We start from the raw sequence: 22,202 nt of genomic DNA on the forward strand, positions 1-22,202 counted from the left end.
TTTCTGATGCTTCACCATCCCAGTTGACCTTTTATCCATTTACTCTTTCCTTTATAAACTTTTCTTCATCCTTGTGCCTTCTATTCATAAAACAATTTTCATAGCTTATAGACTTCTACTTTGCTACCCTGATTCTTACCTTTTTTCTCTGGCCATTTCTGTGCTGTCTCTCCTTCTTACTGGCTTCTACTTGATATATGTGAATATCTCATAATACCTAGTCTTCCACTCAATTATTCTCTCTCTGGATTTATCCTAGGAGGTCACTTCTATTTTCTGTGACTTAAACTCTGCAAAGAACTTTTTTTTTTTTTTTTTTAGTGTTTTTCTTTTTTCTTTTTTCTTTTTTTTTTTTTTTGTATTTTTTTTATTGGAGTTCAATTTGCCAACATATAGTATAACACCCAGTGCTCATCCCATCAAGTGCCCCACTCAGTGACTGTCACCCAGTCACCCCATCCCCCCCGCCCACCTCCCCTTCCCCCTACCCCTTGTTCGTTTCCCAGAGTTAGGAGTCTATCATGTTTTGTCACCCTCTCTGATTTTTTCCACTCATTTTCTCTCCTTTCCCCTATGATCCCTTTCACTAATTTTTATATTCCCCATATGAGTGAAACCATATGATGATTGTCTGCAAAGAACTTTTAAGTCCCCATTTCCAACCCTGCCATCACGCCCAAGTTGAAGAAACCTACTTTTTAAAGATCTTAGTTGGAAGTTTTAGTAACACCTGAAACTTAACATATTTAAAGACAAATTCATTATACTTTTACCTAACTGTACTCCAAACTTGCTATTTTGTGGTTATCACTACAATCTTTGTACCAATCGTACAAGTTCAAAACCTTGGAGTCATCTTTGACCTTTTACTGTTTTTCTCCAACTAGCCGTAAGTCCTGAAAACTTCCCCTCAGTCTAGTGCTGCTCACCTTGTATAGATTTTTCTGAGCAGTCTCTTTATTATCCAAGGCTGAGGCTACAGCCTGAATGTATGGGCCGGAGTCATGGCCAACATCAGGGACAGATAGTAAATATTTCAGGCCCTATGAAACTCCCAACAAAGGTATAAAAAGAGAGATGAAATATGGTCTCTGTTGCAACTACTCCATTTACTCATTATAGTGCTAATGCAGCCTTAGATAGTAGTGAATGAACTGGCTTGTGTTTCAATAAAACTTTACTTACAAAAATAGGTAATTCTGTCTTGAGGGCTGTGGCCATAGTTTGCCACCTTCTGGCCTATAGAATCAAATCTTATGTTAGCATTCAGGGCCTTCCACTAACTAGCCCTATCATGATAAGTTTATCTCCCATTATACCCATTGTTCTTGCCTCTTCTCACCCACCATTTTGCTATGTATCTGTCAAAACTCAAGCAGAGACCTCTATTCTTTGTGATGCTTTTTCAAACCTAGTGAATCCCTTCTCTGAAATTCTGTAGGATTTGCATTTATACCTCAAGTGGTTATTAAGTCAGCATTATTGTATTTCTGAAGGTAGCAGGTACTGATACTGTCTTTTATCTTTTGGGGATATGTCTTATCCTTGAAACTAGATTGCAGACCTCTTCAAGGCAATGAAACCATGTCTGTGTTTCATTACAGCCTTTTCAGGCATCTCAATTCTCTGCAGTAGGGTGTGATTCTCAAATGTGGCGTAGTTGCATGTACAGTTTATACAGTGTACTTACTACTTTTGTAATTCCAAAAATCAAAATCAGGAGAGGAAGGCAGTGAAAATAGTACCATAAAGCCCTTCAAAAGTTCACTCCTCCATAAAAGCAATGAAAAAAAACTACAAAAAAAAAAAAAAAAAACACCTCTTAGAATCAACTTTTTCAGAAATTTGGTAATTAATCAAAGACCTGCAGGGATCCCTGGGTAGCGCAGCGGTTTAGTGCCTGCCTTTGGCCCAGGGCACGATCCTGGAGACCCGGGATCGAATCCCACGTCGGGCTCCCGGTGCATGGGGCCTGCTTCTCCCTCTGCCTGTGTCTCTGCCTCTCTCTCTCTCTCTCTCTCTCTGTGACTATCATAAATAAATAAAAATAAAAATAAAAAGATCTGCAGAAACCCATAGAGCATTTGATCAAGAAAATGGTGTGAACGGTGAGGTTTGTGGCATTTTAACTTGCCTTAGTCCAATCTCCCACTCTCCAGCTCTGGAGTAACCTTGAAAAAGAACAGCCAACTTTCCCACTATAGCCTTTCAGGCACCGAAGGGCATAACAGGTGGAACTATTTCAAAGCCTAATTGGCCAAATAATTATTTTTATTTGACCTGTCTGGTAGTCTTTGGAACACCTCACTTATGAGCTGGCTGTATTAGACCTGACATGGAGATTGACCAGTAGAAAAAGATTCTGTCAGCTGGGAAGGGCAGAACATTTTTCAGAACCAATTACAAATATTTGAACTCCATGGCTGTCTGAGGTATAGATAATATTTCGGGCAAACAGTAGAAACAGTAGACAACCAAAAAGCTTAAAAGGAAAAGCTGGTGAAAAAGATGTCTGTAGATATCAAAGTCTGTAGGGGCTTTGAAAAGCTCTAACATATTGCTGGGAATCTCCAATTCCAAGCATATACATAGGACTGTGTACATGCTCAGGAAAGACCTAAGTACGCCTTAAACTCTCACCTCTTGCTGACCTTGAGGCTCTGCATAAGCAGGATATGAGATTAAGGCAGAGTTGTCAATAACCTGTTTGAGTGAGTGTTGGAGATGTGCCCCAAAATATATTGTCTCTTAGCAAAGACTGGGAGATTTATTGGTTCCAAATGTACAAGGAAATCTCTGTTCAGTCACTTGCCAACCAGTGGGTGGAAACTTCAGTGGCCACATATTGTAAAGAATGCAGGCTTCATAGAATTAGTTTAGAAAAGTCACTAAACAAAGAAAAACAACAAGATACAGCCACAGTAACAAGCCCTAAGAGGCATGTGGGAACCTGATTTCCATTGCTGCCATATTATATTATTTTAAATGTCAAGTTTCAACAAAAAAAATTATGAGAAAAATAGAATTAAAGTATAGCTCATAAACAGGAAAAATAGTCAATTAAAACTGTCCCTGAAGAAGTCTAGACATTGGACCTATACAGATTTTAAATCATCCATTTTAAATGTGTGCAGAGAACTAAAAGAAACCATATGTAAACTTTTAAATGAAAGTATAAGAACAGAAGAGAGATGAAGGCCATACAGGATCCTGAGCTCACCATGTCCCACAGAACACACCAAAGCAGCAACTACATATGTTGCAACTAACTCTAAAAATGACCTCAAGACTGGCAGAACAGATCTTCCACAGCTTGGCATAGAAAGGCAGCTACATCAAAAAGGGTGAAAAGAGGAGCGCTTGGGTGGCTCAGCCAGCTAAGCGTCTGCCTTCAGCTCAAGTCACAATCCTGGAGTCCTGTGATCCATCCCCACACTGGGCTCCCTGCTCAGTGGAGAGTCTTCTTCTCCCTCTGTTGTTCCTCCTGCCTATGCTCTATCTCTCACTTGCTCTCTCTCAAGTAAATAAACAAAATCTTTAAAAAAAAAAAAAAAAAAAAAAGGGTAAAAGGAGTGAAGATGTAGTTGGAAAGCATAGTAACCACAAACAGGAGGGACATCAAAGGCACAGAGGAGCAAGGAGATCAGACCCCATACCAGTCACTTCCAGTCCTGGGGACCCGTACTGGGAAAATGAGTTCCTATTATGTCTGGTTTTGAAAACCAGTGTTGCTTAACTCTAGGAGAGCTGAATGGTGATAGGAAACCCAAGTACCTACCCTCAGAGAGCCAGCACACTAACTTGGCCTGAAACACAGCAGCAACAATTTGAAAAGCACTTGAGGTATATGTGAAGGATAATATCAACTAATCTTAGAACCTGTACCAGTGGGGCAGGGATCTGCAGATTTCTCCAGAAACAAAACTGTTTGCAGATGCTATTTTTCTTGCCCTCCCCCAGCCTAGGTAGCTGGATGCTTGCAGGAACCAGTTCTGACACTCTCCATCTACCTTGCTAACACCACATAACCCACACTCCTGGATTCCCCTGCATATTTACCCCACTGAACACATTCAGTTCTGCAGATATCCCTCCTAAGTAGCTCCTGCTCTGCCATGCCCAATAGGCAGTCCTAGCCACACCTGACACCATTCCAAAGTGACTCCTGTCCTAGGGAGGAGAACATTTAATCCCACACACCAGCACACCCTTAGTTCCTGCATCCAGGCCTTTTAGCTAGCTACACAGGGCAAGCCCTGCCCTTCAATGTGTCTGCAGCTGTTGCAGAGGTTAATTACAGACAGCTAGACTGAGTACCAGCCCCACTCATCAATGAGCCCATGGCAGGTGCATCCAAGCCTCTCAGGAAGGAGGCAAGCCCAGCCCATCATTGCATCCACACCTTCCTAGCAGCTAAGCAAGAATGCTAGGCTGTGTGCCAGCCCCTGCCCACAAGCAAGCCATGGCAGCTTCAGCCAGACCTCTTAACAGCATGGGGAACAAACCCTGCCCAGTGTGCCCACAGCAGGTGAAGCAGGTCATTGTGGCCAACCTGGCTGAAGGCCAGGTTCACTCACCAGCATGTCCACAGCAATCACAGCTCAACCACAATAGGAAGGTACAGGCAGCCCACACAGGGGACACACCTGGAGCACCTTGTTCTGGTGACCAGAGGTATTTCACTATAGGACCTCTTCTACATAAGGCCAGTTATTTCAAAACGAGGAGATATAGCTGACTTACTTAGTATATAGAAAGAGAGAGACAAAATGAGACAGGAATATGTCCCAAATGAAAGAAAAAGACAAAATTACAGAAGAGCTAAATGAAATGGAAGTAAGCAATATGCCTAATAAAGAGTTCAAAGTAATGGTCATAAAGATATTCACCATACTTAGGGTGCCTGGGTGGTTCAGTTGGTTAAGCATCTGCCTTTGGCTCACGTCATGATCTCAGGGTCCAATGTTGGGCTTCCTACTCAATGAGGAATCTGCTTCTCCCTCTCCCTGTGCCCACCCCCCTGCTCATGCTCTCTCTCTCTCTCTCAAATAAATAAAAATATTTTTTAAAAAAGATACACACCAGACATAAGAGTCAAAGAACTCACTGAGAACTTTTCAACAAAGAGATAGATAAAAAAAGAACTAGTCAGAACTGAAGTGTATAATAACTGAAATGAAGAATATACTAGAGAGAATCAACAGATTAGTGGATCAAGAAGGGATTAGCATACTGGAAGACGGGGTAATGGAAAGCAATGAAGCTGAACCACAAAAAAAATAGTAATAAATAAAAATTAAGGTGAAGTGAATTTAAAACATCATCAAGCATAAAAACATTCACATTATAGAGATTCCAGAAGCAAAAGAGAGAAGGGCACAGAAAACTTATTTACAGAAATAATAGCTGAAAACTTTCCTAGTCTGGAAGGAAATAGACATCCAGGTCCAGGAATCACAGAGAGTTCCTCATGAGGTGAACCCAAGGAAGTTCATGATAATAAAATACCAAAAAGTAATGACGAAGAGAGAATCTTAAAAGCAGTGAAGAAACAGAGTTACATATAAGGGAAATCCCTTTAAGAATATCAGCTGATGGGACGCCTGGGTGGCTTAGCAGTTGAGTGTCTGCCTTTGGCTTAGGGTGCGGTCCTGGGTCCAGGGATCAAGTCCCGCATCGGGCTCCCTGCAAGGAGCCTGCTTCTTCCTCTGCCTATGTCTCTGCCTCTTTCTCTGTGTCTCTCATGAATAAATAAAATCTTAAAAAAAAAAAAAAAAAAGAATATCAGGTGATTTTTCAGCAGAAATATTGCAGGCCAGAAGTGCTGAAAGGAAAAAACGTATAACTTACAAACAAGGATAACTTACTGTTCAAAAGTGAGAGATATATAAGAGATTTCCAGATAAAAAAGCTAAAAGAGTTCATCACTATACTAGCCTTATAAGAAATACTAATGGGGGATCCCTGGGTGGCGCAGCGGTTTGGCGCCTGCCTTTGGCCCAGGGCGCGATCCTGGAGACCCGGGATCGAATCCCACATCGGGCTCCCGGTGCATGGAGCCTGCTTCTCCCTCTGCCTGTGTCTCTGCCTCTCTCTCTCTCTCTGTGTGTGTGTGACTATCATAAAAAAAAAAAAGAAAGAAATACTAATGGAAACTCTAAGTGAAAAGAAGAGACTGTAAGTAGAAATAAAATTATGAAAGGAAAAAAATTTCACAGGTAAAAATAAACATGTAGTAAAGATATTAGAACACTTATAAAGCCAGTATGGAGGTTAAAACACAAAGTAGTAAAATCAGTTATATCCCCAAATATTAGTCATGGGGATACCCAAAATAAAAAGATATAAAATACATAAAACATTGAGGAGGGAGTAAAAATTTAATTCTTCTAGAATGTGTTTAAATTTAAATTTAAGAGATCATGAAATTAATACAGACTGCTGTTATAGACATAGGATGCTATATATGAGTCCAGTGGTAAGCACAAATCAAAAACCTATAATATACAAAAAAATAAGAAAAGAATCCAAGCTTAACACTAAAGAGAGCCATCAAACCATAAGGAAGAGGAAGAAAGGAACAGAGAAGAACTAAAACAACCAGAAAACAATTAACAAAATGGCAATACATAGATACATACCTATCAATGATTGCTTTAAATGTAAGTGGAATAAATGCTTCAATCAAAAGATTTAGGGTAACCAATGGGTAAAAAATAAAAAATAAATAAAAGAATAAAAAATAAGTTAAAAAGGCCATCTACATGATACCTACAAGAGACTCACTCTAGTCCTAAAGACACATATAGACTGAAAGTAAAGGGGTAGAAAGATTTTCCATGCAAATGGAAGCAAGGAAAAAAATAGCACAGGGTAGTAATACTTATATCAGACAAAATAGACTTTAAAACAAAGACTGTAGCAAGAGACAAAGAAGGGCACTACATAATGATAAAGGGATCTAGCCAACAAAAGTATTTAACAATTGATTGTAAATATATGTGCATCCAAAATCAGAGAACCTAAATACATAAAGTAAATATTAACAGACATAAAGGGAGAAATTAACAATAATACAATAATAGTTGAACACTTTAACACTGCTCTTAACATTGACAGATCATCCAGACAGAAAATCAACGAGGGCAGCCCAGGTGGCTCAGCGGTTTAGTGCCACCTTCAGCCCGGGGCGTGATCTTGGAGACACGAGATTGAGTCCCGCGTCAGGCCCCCACCATGGAGCCTGCTTCTCCCTCTACCTGTGTCTCTGCCTATCTCTCTCTCTCTCTCTCTCTCTCTCTCTCTCTCATGAATAAATAAATAAAATCTTGAAAAAAAATCAACAAGGAAACAATGGCTCTGAATGACACATTAGGCCAGATATATAGAGAGCTTAACAGATTTAAGTCTGGAAAGTCTGGACTTAACAAATATATATAGAATATCTCATCCCAAAACAATACACATTCTGTTCAAGTGTACATAGAACATTGTTTAGGATAGACTACATATTAGGCCACAAAACAAGTCTCAATAAATTTAAGAAGACCAATCATAAAAAGCGTCTATACCAATCATAATGGTATGAAACTAGAGATCAGTTACAAGAAAAATACTGAAAAAAACAACATAAACACATGGAGGCTAAACAACATATTACCAAACAACCAATGGGTCAGTGAAGAAATCAAAGGAAATCAAAAAATACATGAAGACAGATAAAAATGGAAATACAACCATCCAAAGTCTTTGGAATGTAGCAAAAGCTGTTCTAGGAGGGAAGTTCAGTGGCACCTGGGTGGCTCAGTTGGTTAAGCATCTGACTCTTGATTTCAGCTCAGTTCATGATCTCCAGGTTGTGAGACTGTGCCCTGTGTCAGGCTCAGCACTGGCCATAGAATCTGCTTGAGATTATTTCTTCCTCTCCCTCTGGTCTCCACCACCCCCCCTGCTTGCACACACATTCTTTTTTTTTTTTTTTTTTTTTTAAGATTTTATTTATGAGAGACACAGAGAGAGAAGCAGAGACATAGGCAGAGGGAGAAGCGGGCTCCCTGAAAGGAGCCTGATGTGGAACTCAATCCTGGATCCAGGGATCATGTCCTGAGCCAAAGGCAGACGCTCAACCACTGAGCCACTCAGCTGTCCCGCACACACACACTCTCAAAATTAAATGAGAAAAATCTATGGCAATACAGGATTATCTTAAGAAATAAGAAAAAAATCTCTAACCTATACTTAAAGGAACTAGGAAAAAAAGTCTAAAGTTAGCAAAAGGAAGAAAATGATAAAGATTAGAGTAGAAGTAAATGGTAACTAAAAAAAAAAGAAAGAAAAAACATCAATGAAACCAAGAGCTAGTGGGCACTTGGGTGGCTCAGTTAGTTAAGTGTCCAACTGTTGGCTTCAGCTTAGGTCATGGTCTTGGGATCAAGTGGTTGAGGCCCTCATCAGGCTCTGTACCCTGTGCAGCCTGGTTCATATTCTCTCTCCCTTTTCCTCCACCTTTCCCCCTCCGCCTTTCTCCCCACTCACACACATGCAGTCTCTAAAATTAATAATTAAAATATTTTCAAAGAACCAGTTCTTGGGGATCCCCAGGTGGCTCAGGGTTTGGCTCCTGCCTTTGGCCCAGTGCGTGATCCTGGAGTCCCAGGATCAAGTCCCACATCGGGCTCCTTGCATGGAGCCTGCTTCTCCCTCTGCCTGTGTCTCTGCCTGCCCCCTTCTCTCTCTCTCTCTCTCTCTCTCTCTCTCTCTCTCTGTGTGTGTGTGTGTGTGTCTCTCATGAATAAATAAAATCTTTAAAAAAAAAAAAAAAGAAGAACCAGTTCTTTTTTTTTTTAAGATCAGCAAAATTGATAAACCTTTAGCTAAATTCAAAAAGAAAAAAAAAGACTCAAATAATACCAGAAATGAAAGAAGAGAAATTGGGATAGACTAGAAGAAATTAATACATTTCTAGAAGCATACAATCTTCCAAAACTGAATCAGGAAAAAATAGAAAATTTGAACAGACTGGTTTCTAGTAACAAAATTGAATCAGTAATCAAAAACTCTCAACAAACAAAAGTCTAGGATCTCATTGCTTCAGAGGTGAATTCTATGAAACATTTAAAGAAGAGTTAATACCTATTCTTCTCAACTATTAGAAAAGACAGAAGCAGAAGGAAATCTTCAAAATTTATTCTACAAGGCCAGCATTACTGAAACCAGAAAGACACTACAAAAAAAAAAAAAAAAGAAACTATAGGCAAACAACCCTGATGAACAAAGATGCAAAATTCCTCAATAAAATATTAGCAAGCTCAATTCAAAGATACAAGAATTATATACAAGGTAAAAGAATCATTTACCCCAATCAAGTGGAATTTATTCCAGGGATGAAAGGGTGAGTCAGTATTGGCAAATCAGTATGTTACGTCACATTAACAAGAGGAACGACAAAAACCATGCAATTTTCTCAACAGATTTAGAAAAAACATTTGATAAAATACAACATCTGTTCATGATAAAAACTCTAAACAAAGTAGGTTTAGAGGGAACATACTTCAAAATAAAAAGGGCCATATATGAAAGACCCACAGCTAACATACTCAGTGGTGAAAAACAGCTTTTCCTTTGAGAACAGGACCAAGACAAAAATGTCCATTCTTGGTGCTTTTATTCAACATAGTACTGGAAGTCTTAGCTGAGCAGATAAAAAGAAATTCTCAAACAAAAAGAAAAATCATCTAACTTGGTAAAAAGTAGTTAATCTCATTATTTGCAGATGATATGATACCACATTTTGAATACCCTAACGACTACCAAAAAACAACTGATACATGAAGTCAGTAAAGTTGCAGGATATAAAATTAAGGAAATCTGTTACACTAATAACAAAGTAGTAGAAAGAGAAATTAGGCATACAATTTCATTTATAACTACACCAAAAATAATACATCTTCTAGTATGTGTAAAGAGGGGGAAGACCTGTACTCTGAAAACGAGAAGAAATTTTGGAAGAAATTGAAGATGACACAAATGTAAAGATATGCTCATGGATTGGGGGAATTAATATTGCTAAAATGTCCATACTTCTCAAAGCAGTCTGCAGATTCAATGCAATTCCTATCAAAATACAAATAACATTTTTCATAAAACTGGAACAAATAATCCTAAATTTTGTATGAAACCACAAGAGATTTGAATATTCAAAGCAGTTTTGAGAATAACAAAGCTGGAAGCACCACAATCCCTGATTTCAGGATCTACTACAAAGCTATAGTAATCAAAACAGTAAGATACTGGCACAAAAATGGACATGTAAATCAGTGGAATAGAGTGGGAAGTCCAGAAATAAACCCTTAATTATATGATCAATTAACCCATAACAAAGAGGCAAGAATATACAATCAGGATAAGACAGTCTTTTCAATAAGTGGTGCTGAGAAAACTGTACAGCTACATGCAAAAGAAAGAAACTGGACTAATTTATTACATCATACACAAAAATAAACTCAAAATGGTTTAAAGACTTAAATGTAGATCTGAAACCATAAAATTCCTTTAAAAGAAAAAATAGGCAGTAATCTCTTGGATACCCCCCTTGCAACATATTTATGGATATGTCTCCTTGAACAAGGGAAATAAAATGCAAAAATAAATTATTGGGGCTACACCAAAATTAAAAGCTTTGGCACAGCAAAGGAAGCTACCAGCAAACAAAAAGGCAACCTACTGAATAAGAGAAGGTATTTGCAAATGATCTATCTGATAAGGGGTTATATAAACTATAAACTAGAATCAAATACTAATACATGCTACAACATGAATAAACCTTGAAAACATGCCAAGTGAAAAGCCAGACACAAAGGCCGCATACTGTATGCTTATTCTCTCTCTCCCTCTCTCTCTCAAATAAATAAAATCTTTAAAAAAAAAATAAACAAAAACCTCAACCATTATCATAAGAACTAAAGTTAGTTGAATTATATCCTACAAATAGAAGACTGTGTAACCAACGATATTGACCGCTAGCTGATTTCAGATATAGTCTCTTAACTCTTCTAAAAGAAAGGGATAAATGCCTGGGTGCCTCAGCGGTTGAGCGTCTGCCTTTGGCTCAGGGTGTGATCCCGGAGTCCTGGGATCAGGTCTCACATCGGGCTCCCTGCATGGAGCCCTCTGCCTGTGTCTCTGCCTCTCTCTCTCTCATGAGTAAATAAAATCTTTTTTCAAAAAAAATTAAAAAAGGAATAAAGCGTGAAAATGCCTCCAGAAAGGAGCCTTTTTTGAACTCTTCCTCTCCTGGCCTGAGTTTGAGGCCAGGAGAGGTTAGAAAGCGAGGGCATTGTGCCATGAAAAGGAAAGGTAACCTTCTGGTAACACAAAATAAGTCTTAAAAAAAAAAAAAAATAAGTCTTTATTCCATATAATATTTCTTCAGATATATGGGGTAGCCTGAAATGTTGATCCCACCAGAGCAGCTGGCAGGGCCTGGGCTGTGTAGCCATTGTCCCAGGCAGCAGTTTCCCCTTAACACCCTGTGTATAGTACAAATGTTTCTATATTCTGTGTGTGTGTTATGAAATGAAATGGCAGGAAAGAAGCGCTGCTCTTCTGGTCATCTAAGTTTCTCCCCACCATCCTTGTCATCTCTGCTGAGCACTCTTAATTGTCATTGTCTCTCTTAAAACGTGTTGATTACTTTTCAGAGATCTGTATAGCAATTTCAGGATATACCTAGCTAGGAAATAGCAAGGTTTCTTTGGTATAATTGTAAACTGTTTCTATAGAAAGAAAATGCATAATTATTATATTGTCATTTTTCTGAGTACTTACAAATCAAGTAATTCAGGCCAGAATTTCATTAGAGATTAATGTCAAACTTTATTAAATCATAAATTCCAGAAACAGACTTTTGCCTAGTTTTAAAATCTTCCCTTAACTCTACTGACACTTCTATCCTTATTAACAATTTCTGGAAAGTTATGGGTAGTGATGCCATGGTCATTTCTATAGATTCTTGTAACACCTGAGATTTCTTTGCAGAGGGGGATACATTTAGAGGGTCTTCCAGTACTCCATATTATACTCTAACTTAAATATAGAAAATGTGCTAAGAATTCTCTATAAACTGTTTGGAACAAGAAAATAGACAAGAAACCTTGGGGTAGTTGAAATGATGAAAATAGACAACAGGGAAGATCTATGTTCGTATTTATCCCTTTGTTTCCATGCTGTCTAGAATATCAGGCTTCCCATTTGAAATGGCTAGAGTATGTTTGGCTTTAGATGTAACTTCTGACTTCTTTCAATGGATACTTTATCATCTGAATAGTGACCAACTATCATTTGTAAATGTGTTTCTGCTGGTCTTTGCTAGGAAATATATTTTCCCAGGAATACATTTACTAATAGATACTACCTGGATAGCTCTATTTTTTTTTTTTTTTTAGAGAGAGAGAGAGAATGCGTGTGTTTGTGGGGAGGGCTGGAGAGGGAGACTCTTAAGCAGACTCTGCACCCAGCATGGAGCCCAAGGTGGAGCTTGATTTTATAACCCTGAGATCATGACCTGATCCAAAATCAAGAGTCCAACACTAACTGACTAAGCCACCCAGGTTCCCTACAAATGGCTCTACTTTTGACTTGGTTAATTTAAGAACAATTCTGCTTGCTGACCTAATATCATGTACATTAGAAGTAGAAGTAATACTTTATATCTTCAAAAGATTGAATTGCTGGTTTTTGTTTTACTATTGATAACTTTTAAGGTTTGGAAATGTAATTTTGTTTCAGAAATTAGTTCATGTTTATCATGTCTACAAACCTCATTCTGACTAATTTTCAGTTTGAGCATTCATTTGGATTGGTTTTTATATTTTAGTGATATTCATGCTTAATTAGTACTGCTAATAAAATGAGAAAAATCAAGGCACACAGAACATTGTTCTTCCAGTAAAATACTGCCACAGCACATCAGACCCTGACTGGGGCATGTTTCTCCCCAACCAGAGTCCATTACACCTGACTATTATTTGTAGGGGATCTTGTAGCCTAACTGGCCTCTGTTGAACCCTGGGGGTCCTTAGAGCCCCATTTGAAATCACTGCTCTTTTAAAAGATATTTTCAAGTTCTGAGACTTTTTTAAAAATATTCCTAATACTTTTAGAAGTAATATTATATATTTTATATGCTTTTTGTGACCTTAATTTTTTATTAAACTCATAATGTGTTGTTAACCAAATTGTCTAAAGGTATGCAGATTATCGATTTCCTAGGATTTTCCTAGTATACATGATAATACATTCTTCAAGAACATCATGTAAGTATCCAAGAATTGGGAACAGTTTTTACTCACTAGTACTAAAGAACTATAATTTGAAATGTTTTTAGAATATATTTTGAAAATATTTAAAATGATAGTGGAAGTAACACCTCTGGTTTCACTAAAATAAGGTAGAATGTTTTAATTAGTAATCTGTATTTCCTTTAGGGTTTAATGAAGAAATTCATTCGATGTTCTACACGTGTAACTGTGGGAACTATTAAAAAATTTTTAAGTTTAAAACTAAAACTTCCAAGTTCTTATGAGGTAAGTTAATAATCTCATCTTGATCATTTTGATAATTCTGATCTGAAGTAAAATTCTAACAAAAGAAGTAAATATTAACTGAGAATACATTAAATTTTTGTGGAAACTTAGGTTATTTTCATGTTAAACATTTAATTCTGAGAATATAGTATTCTCTGTATATAATCTATAATTTTTAATTTAACATCTGACTAAAACACGATACTAAAAGCATTTAGTGGTTTACAATTAGAAGAGATACTTAAATAAGTTATGTGTTCCCAAAATAAATACCACAGCTAACTGGATTTTTTAATTTTTTTTTTACTGCCAACATGCTTTTAGCATTTTTGTTTTTGTTTTTGTTTTTGTTTTTTAGCAAGACCTTTGAGATCCATTTTTACTAGGTCCTTATAGACTTCTTTTTCAGAATGTAAAACATTGTCTTTTTATGTAAAAGGATTTTGTAAATAATGTTCCTTTAATTCTGTGCTATGCAAAAATGATACTGTTTAGCAGTAGGTAAAACCAACATAATGGCATCCGCATAAATGCAATTTACCAGTTTCCTTACAGGAGAGGTAAATTGCCCTCATGTTGATCACAGCACAGCTTGTAAGGTGTTCAATGTTTAGTGATCCTAGGAGTATAGATATAACGTAAAGAGGAGATTTGGCTACTATTTCTCACCTGCTCAAATGGCAGTCTTAACAACTTCTATTAATTTCTCTTCTTCCCCTTTGGGTTTTGATAGTAGCTTCTGAAAAAACGAAAAAACCGAGACTAATTTCCTGTATAAACCAAGATATCAAAGGCAACATTAGTTCTTCATTATGTACACTAATCTTAATATGAGCAGTTTATCATAGGAGAAATAAAATAGGATTTGAACACAGGCATTGACAAATCTTAAGTCTGTATTTTGAGGAAGCCTCTGATCCTAAATTTATTTAAAAACTTCTCTCAGACAATTAATTAACCTATGAATTAAAAATTCTTACTGTGGTTTGTTCCTACAAATATCAGAACATTTCCAGAGACATCAACTTTTACCTTAGGGAAAAAATTATAGAAGTTAATCAAAACCATATGGACTTGGTAAAATAAAAGATAACAACTTAGGTAACAGTGAAAATAGAAAATGAAATTGTTTTTATGATTTGGTTTTTGTACTTAATTCTCTTCTTAAAAATTACCACATGCAGTTTTATTTCCTTACTTTTAAGTGTGACCCATTGAGTTATTTTCTAGTTTCCAAGGAACTTGTTAGAGCTTCGAGGATCTTTTCTTTATACAGTCTCACTGCTGGCACATATTATATCTCTCCATAGAAAACAACAGGGATAGGACTTTTCCTATGATTTTTAGGAAAATTCACTGGTCCTCCCCTTATTTTGCTGTCTAACGCATAAGGTGATATTTTAATGAAATATCTAACAGCTGAAGCTTTTGCAACAGCATTGCTAATTGGGCAAGATAGTTTTTTAAAATGACAACAGAAGCACTATACCTAATTAGGTGTTGCATCCTAAATCTCTTTGCTTATGAATTTATTTTGCATGCAAGATAAAAAAATAAAATTATCTACTTTGTCCTTTTAAAAATGTCTAAAAAAACATTTTGAGGTCCATGGAAGTCAAGATAAGTCATCAAAAAGCATCAGTTTAATTTAGCTAAAAATTCGTCTAATGCAATTGGAACACTACTCATTTTAGACTTAAAGTTCAAAACTCTCTAGTCTGTCTAACCAGACACAGAATTATTTAAAACCCATTCTTCTTCCCCTTCTCACACTTTAAACTCTATCATAGTTTGCCTTTAATAGCTAGAGAATTGAAATGTTTTATTTATAGGGACCTATGATAAACATTTAACTATGTTTTATTGAATTGATAAATCACCACAGTTCCTGGGGCCTTCTTAATTAAGTATTTTGGAGGGTTGTTTGGTTCCTGCAACTTTAAAGCAAAAGTGAGCTTTGGAAAGCACAGCCTTTTTTGAAGTTTGATGAAAGGTGAGAAGAGGGTCTTGTAAGTATTATGTAAATTACCAACTGAGCAAAACAGGCCAGAAAGCCCTAGAAGATACAGGCTTGTGGCATGGTCCTAATTGTTCTATCAACTTAGCTGCAGGCAGTTACCAGAAATTCTCAAATGCCTTGAAGTCCCCATAAATTTTCTATTCACATTCATTCGTTTATCTTCTTTGAATACAAAATAACAAGAGGAAAGCAAGTCCTCTAATCTTGAGAAGGTGAAAGCATTCTGAGAAGTGAATCCATAAGCCAAAGGTGCTGTGAGATCTCACAGTTCCTTCTCATTCTGTAAGAGGCAATCACAGAAATATGTCTAAACCTTTAAGGTTGCAGAGACATGGAGTGAGAAAGCTTACACTGCGTTCTAAAATTATATGTATAGACTTGAGTGACAGGTATGTGGGACAAGACCAGTACTGCTTTATGTTACTTATATCTGAATTGTTAATAGTTATGAGATGGATCAAGTGCTTTAAATAAAAATATTCAGTGTTCTTTTTGAATAATGGTTAATACTTCTATTTTGTTATACCTATTTGAATCTTTTTTGAAATTTGGGGGGAAAGTATAAGAAGCTAATAAATTAAAAATTATGTTAATGGATCTGTAACTATTCTTTTTAAAGTTGGATGTGCTGTGCAATGGTGAAATTATGGGGAAGGATCACACTATGGAATTCATCTACATGACAAGATGGCGACTAAGAGGCGAAAACGTAATTTGCTTTTATATTTATCTACGTGTATAGTTATATGCCATTTTGTTACTCATATTTAACAGTATTACTTAGAAACAAACAAAACTAGCTTGGGAAAGAGAAGAAACTGATTCCTTTTACTGTTTATCCCAGCTGTTCCATGATAATTGGTCCCAAGTACAAGACCAAGATCTGTGTTAAATGTGGTTTTGTTATATTTAAGGTGAGTTAAAAACCCATCTAAATATGTTCAGAACTCTACTAACCTCAAGACAGAGAAGATGGCACTTATATTTTTTTTAAACCCCTATAAAATACGGGAACTTCTAACTACATGGAATCAAGTGAGGAGACTTAAGTTTTGCCCTGATTAGTACGTTTAATGGTTGATACTACTTTTTGATTATGGCAGAGGGGCCAGATAGGGTAGAATGTAGGTAAATTTTTTTTCAGGTACCTCCTTTATATGAAAGTGTAAAATTGGACCAAAGGGTAAGTGAGTTTGCAGTGGTTTTCTGACATCAGAATTAGATTGTGGCTTAGGCCCTAGATAATATGGGAGAAATGATGTAAAAGGAGAAAACCTGAGAAAATCCAAAAAACCCATATGGTATTTTGTACCATATGTCTGCTTAGGGTTAATGAGAAGGTTCAAGCATATCTTTTCAGAGTTATGTACAACATTGATAGTAAGGAAATCTGAGGGACTAGGGTTTATAAAGCTGAGTGAGGAATGTAGTAGTAATGCTACCAGAAATTCTCTTTATAATCTGATTACATGAATACACATTGAGATTGACTAGAAGGTTGTACTAGGTGACTTCCAAGGTCCTGTCGGACATTAAGATTCTATGGTGTTTATGGTACAATATGTCATACTTCTAAACTATGTGTATTTTAATCTCTCTAATAAGCTAGGTCTTACTACATTTTCTTATGAAAATATAAATTAACTATAAAGACAAAATTAAGAAATGTAATCTCAAAGACAGGTAATACAGAATCTGAATATAATGACAGTTGCCATGTTACGGTGCTTCAAAAACATATTTCTATGGAATGTGAACATCTGTGGAATGGTTATAAAACCTCAAAACATTTTTATTGTGTTGTATTCAATGGACAGGAAAATTAGCTATGTTTTTCAGAAATGTCTTGATAGAACAACAAATGAAGCACCTAACTTCTAAAGTCAGATTTTTTTTTTTCCTGAGTCCCACTTGCGCAAAGCCTTCCTTATGAGGCTGAATTCTCATGACCAGGAAGAAAAAATTATGTTGTAGTACCAGTTACCTGCTAGTCATGTGCCCTGGAAGAACATATTAGATCTCTCTAAGCCTCATTTTTTAAAAAACAAATCTAATTATCTTTGTATTTGGTAAACTACTATCTGCCTTTTTAGGACATTATTTATAGTTTTTTGAAATGGTTCTACATTACCCACACTGAATCCTTCAACCAAAATGTTTCAGGTACCAGGTGCAGATCAGAGTACAGAGGTAGTCCGTTCTCCCTTGTTCAGCCCACTTGGGACCTTGATACTGTGATATTACATATAATATCATAATGATATTCTTTTAGCTTTCTTTGATAAGTCATTGGCATTTTAATATGTGTTAATGATTTTCAAGTGCTAGGACTAAGATTGCTGTAAGAAACCTAGTTTGTTTGTTGAAGAGATGTAAAAAGTCATCTATTGCAAGACCTCTGCTAGCACTCGCTTGTCCTTCACACAATCCCTTCTTAGAGGTCACCCACACTGCCAGTTATTTTAAAGTCAAAGCATGAAAGAGCTAATTTGTAGAAACTGTTGTTGACTATCCGTTAAGTCAGTCTTTACTTCATTCTGTTTCTGGTTACACATCTGATAGTTTAAATTCCTGTTGTTTAAGGCATATTTTTTTTAATTTTTTTTTTTTTTATTTATGATAGTCACAGAGAGAGAGAGAGAGGCAGAGACATAGGCAGAGGGAGAAGCAGGCTCCATGCACTGGGAGCCCGACGTGGGATTCGATCCCGGGTCTCCAGGATCGCGCCCTGGGCCAAAGGCAGGCGCTAAACCACTGCGCCACCCAGGGATCCCTGTTTAAGGCATATTTTAATAAAAGTTGGTTGGGAGAATGGTTCAGTACCTTACGATTTTTCATTAGGTAAAAACTAAATCAATAGAAAAATGATCACATTTTATATTTAGTACAATGGTAAGTAATATATTAGTCCATTTAATTTTTTCAGCATGACAAACCTGTTTTTCTATTTGTTCTCCTCCAAAACCATTTCCAGCTTCAGTCTTTACAATCTCAGTAGTCCCAAGATTTAGAGTTGCAGTTTTCCAGTTTCCAAGGCCAAAATCCCTAATCAGTCCAGATTAGTTTCTTTTTCTTTCATCTATTCTTAGCATATTCTATGACCTCTCGTATCAGAATACCATGATCAGAATCCAGTTATCTCTTACCATTTCCACTTCTACCACTCTGGGCCCAACTACTGTCACCATTCTCCAGAACTTCTATAAAAATCTCCTACCTAGGCTCCATGCTTCCACTCTTGCCTCTACCTGGGGCTCCCCTGTTGTCCTTGCCCAGAACAGCAGCCAAAGCAATCCTCCTGAGACAAGTTAGAACATGTTACTTCTCTGCTTTGAACTCCCCAGTGACATCTCCTATCATGTAGATAAGAACCATGGTCCTTCCAGGAACCTATAGATACAGACCCCCATAATTTTTCCCAGACACTTCTGTGATCTTACTCTTTACTCTTCTTTGGCTCACCACATTCTGGCCCCACTCACTTCTGTTTCCTCTAACACACTGGGCTTTCCCCTGCCTCCCTAAGTCACCACCAGAATCCTTTTCTTCACCCTCTTCCCTCAAAGAATTTTGCTTCTATGTCACCTTCTCAGTGAGGCCTCCAGCTTTTTTTTTCTTTTTTTTATTTTTTATTTATGATAGTCACACACACACACAGAGAGAGAGAGAGAGAGAGGCAGAAACACAGGCAGAGGGAGAAGCAGGCTCCATGCACTGGGAGCCCGACGTGGGATTCGATCCCGGGTCTCCAGGATCGTGCCCTGGGCCAAAGGCAGGCGCCAAACCGCTGCGCCACCCAGGGATCCCGCCTCCAGCTTTTCTTAACAACACAACCCCCACTCCCAATATGGCATTCTCCCAATCTGTTTTCATGTTTGATTGTTTTCTGTGGTATTTTTTTCATATCACCTGGCATACAATGCCACTTATTTATGTTTATTGTTTGTCCCCCAATTAAAATGTAGTCTGAGGACAGGGATTATTATTTGTTTACTCCTGAGTCTCTAGTACCTAGGGCAGTACCTAGTACAAATACGCAATAAATATTTGTTCACAGAGTAAACCAAATGAAAAATTTCTTTTATAAGATCAAAACTATGCAAGATATATCTTAAAGATCATGTCATTTATTTAAATCTCCATTTCCCATTTGTTTTTGGTTAAATTTAAAATTTTTGCTCATGTTCCAACTAATTATGAATTATTATAATAGTAATTGGTGAATTCTGATACCTAGAGTGAATGGACAAATTAGCAACAGTCATTTCTTGATCAAGCCCCTAATAGTGTACTTGTTGCAATTCCATCCCTCCCCACCTCTACTCTCCACTGCCGGCAGGATGCCAGGATGTCTGAAAAGCTCACATTACTCTGCCTTACTGCTATTGCTACCTGGCTGTGCCTTGGGCTGGGGTCAGCTGATTTCCTAAACTCATGACCACCTTGTGGTTCTTTTACTTGCTTCTAGTACGTTTTTTACATTAAACATTTTGATTTACCTATGATTGATTTGTTTACTTACATACACATGCCTACAACAAGACTAAGAGTCTAACTTATTCTAAGATTTTTTTTGCCAAAAATATTATTCAATAAGCCATACTTTATCTCAGTGTTTTGTCACCATTATTTATGCATATGTATCTATACACATGTGTACACACACAGATATGTACATGCATGTTCCTGGACATCGTTTTGATCTTCTCAGCAGATCTTATCTCCACATCATGTTATTCATTATGTATAGTTTTTATAAAAATTCAGTCACTTACCACTCACAATTTAAAGCCCCTCATAGTTGTCCATTTTATTTGGAATAAGTTTGAATAAATTTCAACTAATTTACAAGGCAGATAGGCCTTCTAGATTGCTTTAGGATATATATTAATAGGGGATCCCTGGGTGGCGCAGCGGTTTAGCGCCTGCCTTTGGCCCAAGGCGCGATCCTGGAAACCCGGGATTGAATCCCACGTCGGGCTCCCGGTGCATGGAGCCTGCTTCTCCCTCTGCCTGTGTCTCTGCCTCTCTCTCTCTGTCTCTCATGAATAAATAAAATCTTAAAAAATATATTAATATATATCCTTTTTAAAAAATTTTTATTTATGATAGAGAGAGAGAGAGAGAGGCAGAGACACAGGCAGAGGGAGAAGCAGGCTCCATGCAGGAAGCCCGATGTGGGACTCGATCCCTGGAATCTGGGATCACGCCCTGAACCAAAGGCAGATGCTCAACCGCTGAGCCACCCAGGTGTCCCTAAATTAATATTTGTTAAGGCTAAGGTCATTATTCTTTTTAAAATTGTGTTGGCTAGTTTTACCTGTTTATTTTTTCAGATGAACTTGAGAATGGGATTGTGATTGGCATTGGAATAAATTTTTAGATTGATCTGTCTGGAATTGGAATCTTTGCAGTTTTTTTCATCTCTTCAGTGTGCAGGAGTGTCCTCTTTGTATGTTCTGCACTCTCCTACGTCTCTGAGTAAACCCTGTGGCTCTCTTGCCTCTTCACTCTGGATGCTGCCTCTGTACCCTGGTCTTCTGCCTCAGGCGAGGCCACTCTATATTCTGATCACCTTACCTTGTCCAATGTTTAGACTCCTAGGAGGGATCTTGGAGAAGTCAGTTTTGCCTGTTTCTCAAGAGCAGCAGCATCTCCCTGTGCCACACAGCATCTGTGCTACTTTTCTTTATCCTGGGGCAGTTCCACTTCAGGCTCAGCCTGTTTTCTGTAGTCCTTGCAATTTCTGGATTCTTGTCTTCACTGTGATGCATTTTTTGAAAGGTTTTTATCTTTAGGAACCAAACCTCTGGTTAAACTTAGCTAACTCTCAGAGATTTTTCAGTTTGTAACAATATTGCCACCTGAAGATGTTATACTAGAAAGATGTTGTATCCTTTGCTTATTAATGGGAGAAAATGTACCTTAAAACCAGTGCTTCTCAAACTTTAATGTCAGTAGAAATCACCTGGGGATCTTGGTAAAATACAGATTCTGACTCAGTAGGTATGGGGGTGGGGCCTAAGACTCTGCATTTCTAACATACTCCCAGGGAATGCCAGTGCATCTAATCTTTGGACCATCTTTTGAGTAATAGGATTTTAGGAAATGTGATCCATGACCACTGGCTTACCCTGTGGCTTCCATATCTGTTAGTTGAGGGTGTAGAATTACAGAATTAGATCTCAGTGTGGAAGGTGTTTAGTTATCTAGACTAATCACAATACATGATCCTGTTTATATCCATGCAGTGTTCATCACATTTTTGAAGCATAAATAGAATGATTTGTACTGTTGTGCAACTTCCTTTTTTTCATTTGATGGTATGTCATGGTGAATAAACAAACTTGATATGTAGCTGCAGCATAATTTGATTCACACACTCCTTTGTGGAAATTTAGATTTTTTTCAAGTTTAACATTATAAATAATGCTATATTCTAATATAAAATACATCCTTTTGCACATGTGGAAGCATATTCATTGGCTAGATTCCAGATGTGGATTTATAGCAGAGTGACATGTTTTAAATATTGATAGACATTGACAAATTACCCTCTTAAAATATTTTAGCAGTGTCTAATTCTACCAGTAACATGA

At 37.3% G+C, this 22,202-nt stretch overlaps 1 protein-coding gene across 5 annotated transcripts in view; it reads left to right on the forward strand.

The window, feature by feature from the left end:
* Positions 1-22,202, forward strand: part of PCGF5 (polycomb group ring finger 5) — a 127,505-nt gene that overhangs the window by 91,427 nt on the left and 13,876 nt on the right. For 4 of the 5 annotated variants that reach the window (XM_038578180.1, XM_038578179.1, XM_038578181.1 and 1 more), the window contains 2 exons: positions 13,485-13,583; positions 16,223-16,312. In XM_038578180.1, coding sequence (XP_038434108.1) covers positions 13,485-13,583; positions 16,223-16,312 — 189 coding nt within the window. Of the gene's footprint in view, positions 1-13,484; positions 13,584-16,222; positions 16,313-16,447; positions 16,518-22,202 lie in introns of all 5 variants that reach the window. The other variant, XR_005380416.1, reaches the window with a different exon arrangement.

The sequence above is a fragment of the Canis lupus genome, chromosome 28, assembly GCF_011100685.1.
Source record: "Canis lupus familiaris isolate Mischka breed German Shepherd chromosome 28, alternate assembly UU_Cfam_GSD_1.0, whole genome shotgun sequence".
In the NCBI taxonomy this organism is placed as follows: Eukaryota; Metazoa; Chordata; class Mammalia; order Carnivora; family Canidae; genus Canis; species Canis lupus.